This window comes from Apostichopus japonicus, chromosome 14 (genome assembly GCF_037975245.1).
Source record: "Apostichopus japonicus isolate 1M-3 chromosome 14, ASM3797524v1, whole genome shotgun sequence".
Taxonomy (NCBI): domain Eukaryota; kingdom Metazoa; phylum Echinodermata; class Holothuroidea; order Aspidochirotida; family Stichopodidae; genus Apostichopus; species Apostichopus japonicus.
Genome location: NC_092574.1, coordinates 25,995,091 through 26,011,214, shown reverse-complemented (window position 1 = coordinate 26,011,214; position 16,124 = coordinate 25,995,091). Strand labels below are relative to the sequence as shown.

General features: G+C 38.2%; 2 protein-coding genes across 5 annotated transcripts; one reads left to right on the top strand and one right to left on the bottom strand.

Annotated features, from left to right (window-relative positions):
- Positions 1-934: 934 nt before the first annotated feature.
- On the top strand, positions 935-11,528 carry LOC139980223 (E3 ubiquitin-protein ligase RNF14-like). 2 transcript variants are annotated; one of them, XM_071991732.1, is made up of 9 exons: positions 938-1,090; positions 2,096-2,185; positions 2,665-2,882; positions 4,387-4,535; positions 5,507-5,717; positions 6,173-6,462; positions 7,909-8,137; positions 9,080-9,216; positions 9,727-11,528. In XM_071991732.1, exons 3-9 carry the CDS (start codon positions 2,708-2,710, stop codon positions 9,901-9,903), a joined length of 1,368 nt encoding a protein of 455 aa, XP_071847833.1. In that variant the 5' UTR covers positions 938-1,090; positions 2,096-2,185; positions 2,665-2,707; the 3' UTR covers positions 9,904-11,528. The 2 variants fall into 2 exon arrangements, with proteins under 2 accessions (XP_071847831.1, XP_071847833.1); XM_071991730.1 differs by lacking the exon at positions 2,096-2,185 and having other exon boundaries at positions 935-1,090.
- LOC139980220 (uncharacterized) lies at positions 10,506-15,961 on the bottom strand. Of its 3 annotated transcripts, none has more exons than XM_071991726.1 (2): positions 15,793-15,961; positions 10,506-14,205 (listed from the first exon to the last, which is right to left on the bottom strand). In XM_071991726.1, the coding sequence occupies exons 1-2, from the start codon at positions 15,808-15,810 to the stop codon at positions 12,091-12,093; spliced, it is 2,133 nt and encodes a 710-aa protein (XP_071847827.1). In that variant the 5' UTR covers positions 15,811-15,961; the 3' UTR covers positions 10,506-12,090. The 3 variants fall into 3 exon arrangements, with proteins under 3 accessions (XP_071847827.1, XP_071847828.1, XP_071847826.1); XM_071991727.1 differs by having other exon boundaries at positions 15,802-15,961; XM_071991725.1 differs by lacking the exon at positions 15,793-15,961 and adding an exon at positions 14,481-15,009.
- Between the last annotated feature and the right edge of the window lie 163 nt (positions 15,962-16,124).

Sequence of the window (16,124 nt, the reverse complement as noted above, 5' to 3'; positions counted from 1 at the left end):
CGGCATGCAGCAAGTTTAACCTACCACCGATATTAATGCGTTTCAAAAATCTGGAAACTTTGGCCTTATCGTCAGTAAAATTTTCAAGTTGAGCTTCAGTAAAAAATATATTGTGAACTCGATAAAACTGCAAGCCTGTACCTGTATTTTTTTCTAACATTGGCAATGAGTTGAATTCTTTTGGTAACCGCAATTTTTAGCTCTCGCCTAAATTGTGTTTTACTTAATCATGGATGGGACTCACTCATTATTATATAGGCTAATGCAACTAAGAAACTTAGTGCAGTCATCTGTTGCTTCATTGAAGAAGAAGAAGTATGACACTCCTGATACTTGCGTCACACCCGGGCCATTTCAAGTTGCCGTTGTGAGTTTGGGTTGGTAGATTGTCGCCGAAATCAGCTTAGCCACAAAAAAAAAAAATAGGGAGGTAGAAGAATAGACCCTAACCCACATCCCTACCCCCCCCCCCTCCTCAATATATGACTTCAGGAGTGCAAATAAGTAGTAGGAATGACAATTAATGATAATTTATTATTGCGTTGCACAAATATTGGGCCGGCATTGTCCAAAAACTTAGAAAATTTCGAATTCTAAACCTCCACAAAATGTTATAGAATGTATATAGGTTCTGCCTGCTCCCTCCCTATGATATGACATTTTTTAAGCCATAATTTGTCAGCTTGAATCCTAAACACACATACACACACGAAACAAAAAATAGAAGTTATGCAGGTAAACAATAAAAGGCCTTTTTTAACTTGTAGTATTTGGCATTTAAAAAGCCAACATTTCCAATCCTGGTTGTGATTGTGAGCACTTTGAGAAGACAACCCGAGCCGTAGATATGAATGTTCACGCCCTCAATTTACATTACTATAAATAGAAATTACATCAGATCAACTTACGACAAATTGCATCAGTTTTCATAACTATGTATGTACACATACGATATAGCAGTGATATATATGTACCTTATTCTAACAGAAAAACCATTATTGTGATCATGACCAACAAGGAAAGCTACGAAAATAGGTGACAGTAAAACCAAGATAGAAAACAATCCTCGGTGGACGACGGCAAAAACAAGGTACTTTCTAGCATACTCCATAATGATCCATAATTATTTCCTGGTTGTGTTGTACTTGTACAACTACAAGTTGTAGCCTACTTGCAGCCTGCCTTTGTGTTGAAACTAGGCTAACCTTAAAGTTAAACTTTGTATCATTATTGGAACTGAGTAGCTTTGCAGTTGGCACATCTATAGGCCTAGCTACATGGAGAAAGTACAGTAACTGGTAATGACCTAGGCCTACTCTGAGATATATGTGCGCAGTGTCGATCATATCGTAACACGTCCTTCGGTGTAGGGTAATTAGTATCTAGGCCTAAGAACAAACTAAAACGAATGACCGAATGACAATTGACTTTGTACAGGGTTAATTATCATTTGCGAATGACACCGAATAACAACGAAGGACAGTGGTGAGAAGAGATAGAATGATTAACGGAGTGGAGTAAATGCGGTTATTGGCTTTCTGCGCAAAAATGATTGGAGGAAAATCGCATGTTACGAAGTTGCAAGGGGGGGGGGGGAGGCTATAAAAACAATAACAATAATTTTTTTACAGTTACAAATTTTTTTAATTCCCCTAAGTTCATGGGGTAAAATCCCACAGGGCAAGTCAAACATCTTGCTCAAGAATTTCCGAAAACATCGGTCACTGTCGCAAAATGTCAACTCGGATTTTTGCGATTTTAACCCCGATTTTTTGGGGGAAATTTCTGCCAGGGGGGCGCCACCTTGCCCTCCTTCCCTACGCCACTGTTACAGAGTAGCTCCATAACTGGCGCAAATTTTCTCCTTTACCAGTCCCTTTTGCAACCCCCCCCCATTAAAAAAAAAATCATTTTTTTTTCATAAAAATGTCCAATATAAGGTCTCTTACTGAAATTTTTAGCCGTTTCAAGATTATAATGTTGTTAGTTTCTAACAATTAGTATCAGAAAAATGACGTTAAATTTACTTTTTAAAATCAGACTTACAATTTTGCTTACTATAAGGTGCGTTTGTATCTTGTTTGTACTTTACTAGATCTGTTAGCCACGCACTTGGCGTCCACTTGGTTTGTGTGGCATTAATATACCCACGAAGTCTGAATTGTGATATCCGGTTGAAGCAAAGGTCTGTGCTGTCATTCACTGTCATTCGTTTTAGTCAACGCAATTTTTTAGTGTGTACAACATATATTGTCATTCATTATGTGTAATGCAATTGTCATTTGTTTTTAGTAACATCCTAGGCCTTGCCCATTACCTTTCAAAGGGGCTCATAATAAGCATACCCCACTCAACTGGCCAGGGAAGAGGCAAGAATCTGGGTTTGCATACAAATGTAATGATAGGCATGATCGCTTGGAGGCAAACAAACATGAAATTTGGAACATTGCTTCTCAAGCTAAATGCAGCATGGCATATAAGCCTGTTTGCTTTCTGATTTGGACTTCTTTTTCTCTTCTACTTCACCCTCCAATCCTCTCATAACTCTTTGATTGAATTCACAGCCAATTTATAATTCTGTACCATACCCTCAAATTAAGCACACATGGTATGTTATTATCTTTGTTAGTATGTCCATTTTCCCCTACTTTTCTTTTACCACAGGTGAAAACCATAAAATCGATAACAGTTGTCAAGGATACGTGGTATGTCAGATACTGAAGCCAGAAATGATGAACTTCTTGCTCTCAACGGTATCTTTGACGAAAATGTGTTCAAATCAGACTTGGACAAAGGAGGAGAAATTCTCATCCACTGCAAACTTCCTGAAGATTTCCATCTTTTTCTCAGGAATGAAGAATCCAAGTTTGCATGTCAAGCAGGTGATGATCACATTTATTGTTACATCCATAAATCTTAATATCTTTTGACATATTTCATTGAAAGCAATACAAGTGTTAATTGTCATTAACAAAGGTATGTATTTGACCAAAACGAGTTACAAGGGGGAAAGAAAAAATCCAGATCAAGAATGTTTCAGGCTTCCCCAATAGTTTTGTCATCAAACCAATTTCATAACATGAAAGAAAGAGTGGATGGTATAGTTCTTGGTACTAAATACTGACTCTAGAGAAAAATTTATGGTAACTCTTATGTTACCTTTTACTTTATTATATTTTGCTATCCTCGTTCAAGCCAGATAAATTTCCCTGTTAGCTTTCATCATGATCACGTATTGAAAGGAGTAATAATGAACAGTCTTGCTATTGGTAATCTAATTTAATCCAATCTTTTCTAATCTAATTTCCTGTCTCTAGCTTTCATCATGATCACATATTGAAAGCAGTGGCGGAGCGTCCATACAGTCAGGGGGGGGGGGTGGATGCCCTGTGACGGACTCAAATGGACTGCTGGCGCCCTTTTCAGCTTTTTACCACTTTTTACTTATTCGCAATTATTGTGCTCCTCTCATGTACCTATTGACATTTGTCACATTTTGTTGGTGTAATTTTCTGACAAAATGCTCTTACTGCGGTCTTTAATTAACGGCACTTCCATTGTTCGAAACTATTTCCAAGAACTGTACAGGGTTTTCGATCTATTTTTAGACGAAACCCCATGCGCAGTGGCTGAAATAGTAATACAACAAAGATGCCAAAGGGATTGTGATGAAGCACATGTACTTTCAACACCCATATAAACTTCTGAGTTGTCACAAGTGGCGATGACACCTATTTATTCTTCGTTTATCTGCAATTAGCAAGGCCCGGAAAGGGTCATTTCTGGCGATCTAGGGAGTATCTTTACTCAAAAACTTTCTGTACGCTCCGCACCAACCTGTGGTGGCGCTCTGCTTAAATAGTGTCGAAAGAGCCCCTACAGACCATTCTTGCCCCTCTGACCAATACCCCTAGCTCCGCCACTGATTGAAATGAGTAATAATCAACAGTCTTGCTCTTGGTAATTTGTAGTGCGTAAAGTAATGCTTATTTTGCTCTTCAAAGCTATCACAACCCTCCCAGTTTTAATTGTGTGTGATCAATTGCAGTATTTTATATTTTCAAGCTGAAGTTCATGTCTCAGATATAAAGATAAAGATATAATTGCCTACCCTGATTTTGGTTATTAAACATCTAAGATTCTAAGGTTCATGTTGTTTAACTATTCCTTAGAATTTTCCTTCTTTTCAAACATGGTTTTAGTCTGTTATAAGATTCTTTCCTCCAAATGACTAAATAGCTGTTACTATATTGTTTGTAACAATTGTTCAACACATGGTGTAGTTCAAGTGGAAAGGATAAAATAAAGAAATGTATTATACAACTTATACAACAAGCCACATTTCTTAAGATTAACTTTCCTCATTCTTAACTTTTTCTGTTTTAGGAGCAAGGCTAGAGGAGAAGGAAGGGAAGGTACTGATACCTATCAGTTTCCTCCCGCCTCTTGTTTTGAGGTTCGACTACCCCGAGGATTACCCATCATGCTCTGCTCCTCATTACTCAATATCTTGCAGGTGGCTTTCTCAACAACAGGTACAGTTGTCAAAGACAGCCACTTGTACATACTTACAGGCAACCATTACTATGGGCCCCAAGAAACTAGCAATACAGAAATTAAAACGATAAACGTGATGGATTCCCTACAAGACCCACTATAAAAGAACAAAGGAATCTTAACATGATGTGTGTGTGTGTGTATGTCAGAGAATAATGTATTGTTCTCTTTTTGTGTAGCAGTCTTGAAGCTCTGAATTTTGTCTCTTGTGAAATACTGTTTCCCGTTTAAAACGAAACTGCTATGTATCGTCTGTATACTTTTGTAGCAATTTGACCATTTTGCGTAGCATTTCTGATGGGACACTGGATACATCATTCCCTGTATGTGTGTGAATGTGTTTGTGTAACACCTTGGCTTGTAAATACAATACCTTTCTCATTCCTTAGAAGCTATCATGCTGCAGATCAACTACATGAGTTCATTTGAACCAGTATTTTGTTTTTGAAAAAGTAGCTCAGTCAGTCAAGAGTATAATTGCTTATCTTGCTACTCTAATGCAACAACAAAGACTGCAAGACATTTTGTTTAAAAGTCTGCTGTATAGACCCCAACTATAGCACACTATTATGGAAAAGTTTCTTGAGATTACGTAATTGACCTGCCTCGGTCGTAAAATGACCTCTTTTTACCAATTAGTCTGCAACGCCTGCCATATATTTTTCTTGTATGAGGGTCTTTGTGTGAATGCTGTATGATTAGCTACACTGTAGATTAGCATGTTTCCACACATTGTTCACATAAAGTGCCTAATGATGCTAAGAAGCTATGCAGGCTGATGTAGAGCCTAAGGTCGATTCACAACCATGGCAGGTTGATTACGTAATCACAAAACTTTCCCAGCTATAGCTTGCTATAATTGGAGCCAATAAAGCAGATCTTTAATGTTCCAAACATAACCAGCTGCTTTGAATTCATTTTAAATTCAACTGGGTTCATCTTGTTACAGATTAACGTTATCAGACAGTCTCTGGATAATATCTGGAAGGATAACAAGGGAGAGGTCATTCTATTTCTTTGGGCAGATTATCTGGAGAATGAATCCCTAAATGACCTTGAGTTGACCGATGCAATGACCATAGAGTATGAGAAGGTTGAGCCACTGTTCAGCTTCAACCCTCAGTCTGGTGGAAATGGAGTGATTGTACCCAACGTTAAAGGTGAGGAATTACACCCAAAATGTTTTCACCCCTAACATCCTTGATAGAGACCAAAATTATCAGGATTCTTTATGTCGGGTCATTCTCATAATGTATTCATATATAGACAAATCTTTGTATTAAATAATTAATTTCCTGCCCCACAAATGGATTAGGTGTAAGAAAAATAATAACCTGTGTACGAGACAGGTTCCTTCAAATTCCTTCAACCCTTCAAATAGATGTCCATAATGAAAAAAAAAAAAAAAATCACATTTCACTGAGTTTATGATAGCCAGAGAAACCGTAGCTAACAGGGTATGCTTTTACGTAGATTAAGTAACTACCCATTTTAGCCATCTATTCAGCACACATTTAACAGGGCTACAATCATTGCCTCTTTAACCTGCTTCTCATTGTGATATTTGAAATAAGTCTTTCAATTAAGTCTCTCTTTCTCTCTCTCTTGCTTACAGGATCTCACAGAGATCAGATATTTTATGCTTCTAGTCCAGAGTCCACCATCACAGAGATTGTGAACTTTGACCTTTCACACAAAGCAAAGATCTTTAAAACAACTGTCTTCTCATGTGGGATCTGTTACTCTGATGTTCAGGGCATTGACTGTGTGTCATTCATGCCATGTCAACATGTTTACTGTAAGGAGTGTGTCACTGAGCACTTTTCAGTTAACATCAAAGAAGGAAGGGTACTTGGACTCTGCTGCCCTGAAACAGATTGTGAATCGATGGCAATACCTGGCCAGGTTAGTACAGGAATCAGGTTATACCTTGAGTTAGCAGACTTGCAGGGGATCTGTGACAATATTAGGGGGGGGGGTTAGGGCACAGGGATCCGTAGGGAGGCCACAGCACAATTGGGGTCTGTAATAGCCAGTTACATCTGTCAACAATTTACTGACTAATATGTGCTCATGCTGGCTATTAATCCTGAGAGTGCCATCTCGGTCAAGGAATATTGACATTTTTCTAGGCCCCAGCCCAACGATGGTAAGAGTGAGGTCTTGGTGATACGCACTGTCTCTTGGGGGACCCGGGAGCATTTCTTCATTGTCCCTCAGGGTCTGTAGATGAGAGAAGGTTGAGTTTCTTTGCCATAGAAATATACAACTTTATAGAGAATTTTGTAATCAGGACCTGACTTGTATTTCTGTTGTTATGAATCTTCTAAATTTAGATACTGTCTAGGCTGTCTATTAAGACAGTTAGAAAGGTTCAAACATTTCCAATAATTTAAAGGTTCAACACAAGTGTGAAGCTCTTGAGGTGTTGTATAAAATAGACTCCACACTCTGTGTCTTAAGGACTGACTGTGATTTGCCTCTGAATCGTAGAAAACAGTGATCAACAGTTATTAAAAAACAGACAAAAATAAACACTTCCTGGAGATGCATCCTGTCACAGACCTTTACTGATTCAGTGGGGTCTCTTGTTGACAGAAAGTTAATGAATTTGGTTCTGCATAATTTTCTTCACACAATAAGTGTTCGATTGTATAAATTGTCTGTCTGTTCTGAAGTGAATTGCAGTCTGAAGCAAGGAAAAATGGGACACTGCTGGAAGAGCAAAAATTATGATTTGGTCGTAAATGGCTGTTGTATTTGTGTCAAAGTAAACAGAGATATACAGTTTGTTTGTGCTGTGACCTTGTATTAACTACAGTGGAATGGATAAGAGAGATGGCGTGACTCATGAGAAGCAATGAAATATAGGATTTAGGTGGTTGTGGCTAAGAGCTATGAATAGTTAAATTACCTGCCAACCGAATCACTGATGTGCAATATAGGATTGTGGTAGGTTGTGGCTACAAACTCTGAATAGTAAATTATCTGCCTGTTTTCCATCTGGGGGGATCACTGTGTGAGGCTAGAGGTTCTAGTCATTAGGCTTTTCTCAATATCACATGTAGCTGCTTCACAGTGTCGCATAATAACCATCCATGCCTATGTATAGACAAAAATATTCTTAGTTCAATAAAAGGTTCGAATAAGCAAATTTTAAAACTGCCAATTATAGGTTTGTATTTTTTTTTTTTTGTGCACTTCAGATGGGCATCTTGTATCTAATCACAGAAAGGTTGCAAATTTTGCTCATTTAAAACAGATGATTTATTTGGCAAGATCAAGGAATTAATTACATGGGTGGATGATATGCAAACGAGTCATTATGAATATTCATTGTCATACATACAGGTACGGGACATGGTTGATGACAGCCTGTTTCAGAGGTACGATAGCTTGCTACTCCAGACTTCATTGGATAGCATGGATGACATCTTCTACTGCCCTCGCCCTGGATGTGGAGAAGCTGTTATAAAGGATGAAAGCGGTCACCTAGCAACCTGTTCCTTGTGTCGCTATGTCTTCTGCACACTGTGTGGCAAACCAAATCATGGGGTGTTTGACTGCCAGCAGGCCAAACGTAAGTAGATCTTGTGTTAGTATGATTAGATTGGAATGATTCCAAATTCTCTACCTCACCATGGCTGTTTGTTGTGCATAAATGAATAATGTAAATCCTTTCCCATACATAGAGATATTAAATAGATCATACTATAACAGATATGACCTTATGAGTAGGTTGTGGGCCACCTGTGATTATTGTCTCATGTTTGTCTATTTACAATGCCAGATTCATAAATATTTTGGTGTTTCATCTCTTCTGTGTTCAAACTTGTTCAGACTTGACTGGAGCTAAAGTTTGAGACACCTTTCAAGATATCAACTGTACATTGAATTAAAGATGGCAGTAGGCCTATATAACCATTAAGTGTGTTAACCAGATACAACCATGTTTAACCAATGACCCATGGAGTGTAGAAACCATATGTAAACATGCCTTGCTAAATTATTAATCTAATCTATGGCATCACCTTACCGTGGGTAATTGCCATATTTGGTTAAGTCTTTCCTGAGCTCTAAGATCTGTGGAAGGGTCTTTCAAATTGTGGTTATTGATAAATATTAAATATTAAAAGATAGTACTCTTCCATTCAGTTCACCCTCAAGTAACAAAATTGTTATCTACTGTGCTACATACTACATACCACTCTCCCCCCCCCCCCCCTCGGCACTGGCTTCGATGGTGACACCCTTTTCTTATCCCGTATGATGGAGTCAATTAGCAATCAGTCAAATTGTTTATAAATGACAAACAGCTTTTGATGAATTTTATTCACAAATAATGTCTGGCCTAGATACATTTGACTTGGAAGTATTGTAAGAGTAGGCTGAGCAATGATATTCCTTTTGTAAAAGTAACAGTGTTTCTGGTAGTGTAGAACTGTATTTCTTAGTATGAAGCCATAGATGAATACACACATGGCCGGAAAATGTTAAAACTCAAGATCTGTTACTCTTACAGGAGAGAAGATAGAACTGATGAAGAGAATGAAAAGGGAAGAGGCAGAGAGAATGGATAGAGAGTTAGAAGAAATAGCCGGGGAAGCGTACGTCTTGAAGAAGAGCAAAAGATGCCCAAGTTGTGGGTTCCATATTCAGGTATGGATATTATTGTTATCCTTACATGAGAGAACTTAACTGAATCACCACAAAAGTCATGCTAAAAGTGCTAAACATTTTCACTTTAAGTCACCATGTTGTTACCAAAAGGCATCTTTATCAATGTTTTGATCTTACCAACCCCTGCAGTGTATATTAATAGGGTAAAACATCACAGAGCAACTTGCTTTTGCAAACAGCAAGGAAACCTTGTAGGTGCCTGTAGCAACTTTAATTGTAGTTGACGATTCATACCCAGTTATAGTGTAATGTTTGGATATTGATACAAATGGTTTAATCAATAAAATTGATACATACTTTGACACCTAAAATGATAAAATTTGCAGCATTCCATTTTGTTTTGGTAACCAACTTTCTGTGGTATAGTCTAATGTTCCTCATATAAACAGTACATTGGAGAGTCCAGTGAATACTTTCTTTGGATAGAATTTCAAACTTAGGGCTCCAGAAAAGAAACAATGCTTATCATATACTTCCTTTATTTGACAGAAATCTGGTGGCTGCAACAAAATGACCTGCTGTCGGTGCAGGACCTACTTCTGTTGGGTTTGTATGCAATCCCTGGATAACAACCCCTATGACCACTTTGAAGACCCAAAATCCAAATGTTTCCATCTACTCCACTCAGATCTTCATGATGATGACAAATGGCTAGATCGAAAATGAAATTGCTTCCCTTTAGAGAATTTCCATGAACATAATTGTCCAGTTCCAGCTTTCTCAACTTGAGATATGCAGACCACTAGTGGGTCTTTAAATCCTTCTGGGGTGGGTGTCTTCTGGGTTTCGCAGAGGATCAAAGGAACACAGTTTAAGTCTGTAAATGCTGAACAGGTCTGTCAACAGTTTACTGACTTAAATGCTCTCTCAAGAAAGGCAGAACAAGTTTGAGAGTGACCATCTCAGCACATTTTCCTGACCTCAGATCCAACCATGATGGAACTGAGATCATAACTGATACTCCCTATTTCTGGATGACTGAGAATATTGCGTGTAGGTGTTCTTCGATAATGGTCTAAAGAAGCTATGCAACCAGAGGTCAAAGGTTATCATATCACAGCATTCTCATGGTCATGAGGATGCAGGTTATTATATCAAAGCATTCACAGGGTCATGAGGTCATATGATTGTATGTGTAGTATATTTAAGTAGAGTATGTAATATTCACTGGTAATGTTTGAATTAGCCAATGAAGCCATTTCTTTTCACCTCTTAATATAAACATTTAACCAAACAAGAATAAAGAGAAAAAGCAGGAACACAAGAAGGAAATGTGTGAAATTATGAAATTTTCTTGCCAGTAGGTTTATTGTGAAAAGATTTGTAGTGTAAACAGGTTTCTGATCATACAGCAGTCTCACTGAGGTTAGTTAATGACTGTGAGTGAATTAGCTGGGCAAATGTGATTTTGATAAATTAACATGAACTTTGGCAAACATTTTGATTAGCATTCCTGATAAGTATATTTGGAGCAAAAGAGATTACGTAATAGTATACAAATAATGAATGGTTATGAGTGCAATAGTGCAAATATTTCATGAGTTGAAAGATGGAATGTTCCATTCAATGAATGAAATATTTGCACTATTGCACGAATGGAAACCATTCATTATTTGTTTTATACAACACCTTCAAAATTGGATATTTGTATTATAGGCCTACGTCCAGGCCTAGGCGTCTGCTATATATTTTGTGAGAGTAACACTACCGTCGGTGTGTGTAACTCACTGTTGTATTAAGATGGGTAAAATGCACTCATGCAACAGATTGTTTGGAACAGACAGGTTTCTCTGCTCTCTTACCATTGAAAAAAGTGCTACCAAGAAAAAGTATAACCCATGGTTCTATTTCATAGAGTGGAACAGAGCGGATTTTGCATGCAATCAATGAGCAATTGACCAATCAAATGACCAGAATACAATTAGGTGTTGTATAAAAAGTTCTATACATACTATGCTCATTAATACACATTCCATTGTATTGTAACTCTGACCTGATAGAAAATACAGAAGACAGTTACACTCTGGCCCTCGACTAGGAAACTCGTGTTTGTGTACGTTCGTTAGTACCCACGCTTTGGAACCTCCGGTATTTTTTAGTAAATAGAAAACTTCAAGGAGTGAACATCTGTAAAAATTTGTCAATCTGATTAATATGGTTTCATTGATCTAAGGTCAATGCAATTGAATAGTTGTTACATTTACATATTTAAGCTACTTCAGATAACTCAATTTTATTCTTATTTTTGTGTACATGTGTGATGATTCAATAAGTAAAGGAACTAAACCATACTCCAAGCATCACTCCTCTATTTCTATGTTTCCTTGTTCTTTCCGTCATATCTGAGTCAAACAAACATTTGCCTGACTAAATAGCTTATAAAAAGCTTTGTCACAAACCTGAAATGAACCTTGCTGAAGTCCAGTGACAAATATTTTGGTATGGAATTTCGGCCAGAGGGACAGAAGAATCAATTTATAATCGTAGTTGCAATTTGTACCTCAGTCTATCTACTGGGAAGAATACATAAAAGGAAAGCATTCAGCTAGAGCATGAGTAAGGGACAATTTGGTGTAGCAAAGCAAACTGCTACATAAAAATGATCAAATTGCTACACAAGATATGCATCTATCAATGTTAATTTTTGTATACAAAACAAAACTTCATTATTAAAAATGTTAATATTTTTGCGGGAAGGGTTTGGAGCCTTTATATGTTGATGTTTTCACAGTGCCAAAAAAGGGGGGGGGGGGGGGGTGGAAGGGGTTGGGATGGGCGCCTGTACGGCCTGAGGATAGTAAACCTTTTCATCCAATGCCAACCTATTTAACATGTCCCCCTTTATGAGCCGTGTCACATCTGCACTGCGTCTTTCTTTACGTTTTTCCGTCTCCTTCTCTGTTGGTGTACACCGTACATATCAGTTCCACTTTGAAGTTTGGCATATCCTTCCAAATCGGCATGCAGCAAGTTTAACCTACCACCGATATTAATGCGTTTCAAAAATCTGGAAACTTTGGCTCCCACAACGGAAGAAAAGGGAAGGGAGAGAAAAAAGAGAACTACCTGCTGGAGATTACTGAATTTGAAGTCGCCATTCGCTGTTCTTTGAGATAAAACATACCTCCAAAAGAGGAGAGGTGAATGAAGTATTTCTCTTTCCGATGGTAACTTCAGGTTGCTCACAGCTCGCCATTCTGATTCTATCTCGTTCTTGTTCCACTCTGGATGATCGTAATTTGCAAAAAATTCCGAGAGCGTTGCAGGTTTGAGGTCGAGGGCATTCTGGGGGTTGATGATACTCGCTAGATGAAAGATTGGGTGACTAAAATCAAACCTGGACTGAATTTCCACAACTATATCTTTGTAAAAGTTCTGACATAATTCCAAGAGCTCCAAGACTTCCGAACTTTCGTACGAAAGCTGAGATTGAGAGATGAGAGCTGCCAGAGTCGAGGAAGCTTCCAAACCGAGATAAACTTGGGATAGAGGAAGAAAGTCTGTTGCCAGTAGTGGAAAGTCCATTATGTCCGAGATGGACTGCACCACATCCCTCCTCATAAAAGACAAGGTAAGTTTACGTATTAGTTCTACCGTTTCTCTTTGGAGCTGAAAGAAAAATGGTTCCTCCATCTGGAAGGTTTTGTTATAAGTGCTGATTGTACAAAGCACATGCTCAACAAATTGGAAGAGAACTTTCATAAGTGAATCCTGCAGTATTTTACAGATAGTATCATTTTCAACATCATTCACACTGTCTGTAATCAACTTGGAAAAGTAAGAGTTCAAAGTGTCCCACTGATTGACAATTTGTTTAATGAAGTTATGAACAGACAGCCAACAATCTTGACCAGGGACAAGTACCTTGTCTTCCTTCAACCGACAAAATTCTTGAAACTCTAAAAGAGGCGCAAGTTGGTTCGGGTTAGTTTTGAAGTGGGCATGGAGGAGTTTACAAACGTTTTCAAGTTTTGTAGGGAGTCTCCCACAGGCTGAGGAAGCTGCAAGGTGAGTCATGTGACATGGTGATCTGATGGGGATAACCCAGGGGTAATATTCATTGATTAAAATAGCTAGATGGTGTGTTGTTTCATAAAGGTCATTGGTGGTGTCAATAAGGAATCCAACCCAATTTTTTGGAGGAACACCAGCTTCTTCCATTTCTGTGAGAGTAGCTCGTAGTTTATCAAAAAGACTTTCCACAGAGTTCCCTTGGACTTCAAAGATGTCTAACACGTCCACTTGTAATTGCAGTTTCTTGTCGCAAAAGGTGATGCACACAACCAAGTGTCTGTTGTCATGTTTATCATGAGCAACATCCAGAACCACAGAAAACACAACATTTTTCAGTTTTTCAAACACATTCTGTTTGAAGTAACAAGAGAAACCTTGGGTAACCATACTAGTAGCTTTCTCTGGCGAGAGCATCAGTCTTTGGACTGGGTCTCCTATGGAAGGTAACATCTGTACCATGCCGGAGAGTGGATCCGTTAAACTCAGTGGCAAATTGTTTTCCACCAAAAAAAATATCAACTGAGCCTCTGCATGTTGAACTTGTTGTCCCAGAAATTTACAAGATGATTTCACCACTGCTGCTGCCGTTGGTTGTGATTTCAGCGGTTTCCTATGCCAAAGCCTCTCATTTTTCCGATGTTTTATTCTTTGGCAATGTCTACTGAGCTGAGTTTTACCTTTATCAATGTTGATATCAACATTGCAGTATAGGCAGTGGGCTCTACGTGTTTTGGGGTTCCTGGTCAACCATGCCTGATATTCGGGTATTCTCTCCCACTTAGGTATGTACTTCTGTTTGTACCTGTTACTTTGTGCCACTTCACCTTCATCTGCAAATGTTTTCTTTCTTCTCTGTCTTCGCAGTCTCGTCTCAATGACTGAATCACCATTGATAGTACTCTTCTCTTGGGGTGCATGCACACTGGGCTCATTGTCTCCTTCTGTATTCTCCATCTGAGCAAAAAAACAACAGGTTTCCTAAGATTATCAAATCGAAATTTAATACAAATGAACAAAATACTGTAAATATGAGGAAAACGGTAAGTCAAATCAAATAGTACAACTACATTATCCATTTTTACATCAACGTGACTTGGTTACACTTTTTAAAGGCATTGAAGACTCGCCCCAAACCGCGTGCCGCTATCTGAAAAAGTTAACTTTCAGTTGCTTGCAAGTTAATTCTCTGCTTGTCTCTACAAAATGCAGACAGTAATGAAGCTTAATACCTTGTTATCTTTAGCTGGACCTGAGATTTCCATCGCTGTATCGTTTGTACAGTGCTGTGAGTATTGACCGCAGCTGACAGCTGTATGTACTGACTGTACACAAGTGTCTAATTACCGAAGGTTGCAAGCTGCGTGCATATTTTCTGGGATTGATGGTGGTGTGTAACACTTCTGTTACACATCATTCGAAACTAGGTCAGATTACCGGCATTAGACGTTCTTTTTGCGCGAGTCTTCACACCCTTTAAAAAAAGCACAAGCAAAATTGGCAGAGCACCATTTTGTAGAAAGGCCTATGGTATGCAACCAACTACCTATTATAAGTAAACAATGTTGCCTAAATTTAAATGAACTGAAAATATCAGCACAGTAAATGAGTCTTTGTAATTTATATCACTTGGCGGATGTTACACTCACGCAACATGTGGATGATGAGTGCTAGAGTTCAGAAGTGACCCATTCACAGAACTTATATATTATTAATGTAAGGCCATGGCTATTCTTACGACCAGGCGTAACAATTATTTATAAACTAGTCATACGACATCGGCGAATTCATGCGCAGTAAAGAAAGAAAAAAAACAACTACGCATGTAGTACGGGTAACCCTAAACGGAAATTATTGTTCCTACTGGTTGTAAAAATAGTACTCCTGGTCGTAAAAATAGCCACGTTAAAGCAACTGCGCATGCGTAACCGGAAATTATTGTTACGACTAGTCATAAAAATAGCCACTTTGTTAATGTAAACAACTAATGGACTTTATTCATAAAGGGTATGTATGTACAGTATCTGCATGATAAGACTAACATGCAGAGAAACAATGGGGCACAAATATTGTTGCATCTACTGTAGCCTAGGCCTAGAATGGAAATGTCATGTTTGTATGAGAACTGTAACAATATTGGATCCCAAAGGCTAGGTCTACGAAGTATGATCTTGGACTGAGTTAATTTTCCACATGAATGTCCATCAGAATGCTTTGAAATTTAGTCTAAAATAATAAATACCATCAAAAAAATAGGCCCACTTGAAGTATATGTTAACTAGCCTAGCCCTTACTTGGCTACGCAGATTAATAATACTAGAACCCGCAAAAGTGGCATGAAACTTGTAAGTTACACTACTCTATAACTAGTTATATAGAGACATTGTCACCGTAGTGCAGGGTACTATTAATCTTAGTACAACTTACAAGCATAGATTGGTATTGATACTGTACTAATACTACGTTAACAAACTTTACAACTTACTGCGAAGTTGTGAACCAGACTATAAACATTCATCATGATAGAAAGACAAAACATCTTACCTCATTTACCTGTTCCATTGTCGTAGTTCATCTTTTCATGTAGTGGTTAAAGTTACACAGTTAGGGCTTTTCTTTCGCTAAGGTTCTTCCATGAACGACCAGCGATCGGCCATATCGCGATCCGCGAAAGCGTACGATAGCGATAGCCCAGCCGAATCGCGAAGTAAACGTTGAAGCTAGAAGAAAGCTCACCTTCACAGTGAGCACCAGATTCATACTTGGATCCAGGTGGTCCTAAACTGCTTTTGGACTGAGTCGGAATTACAATTACACAGTAAAAAGGAGTTTATACTTGCAAGGAGTGAAGTCAAACTAATCATCACTTCTAATTG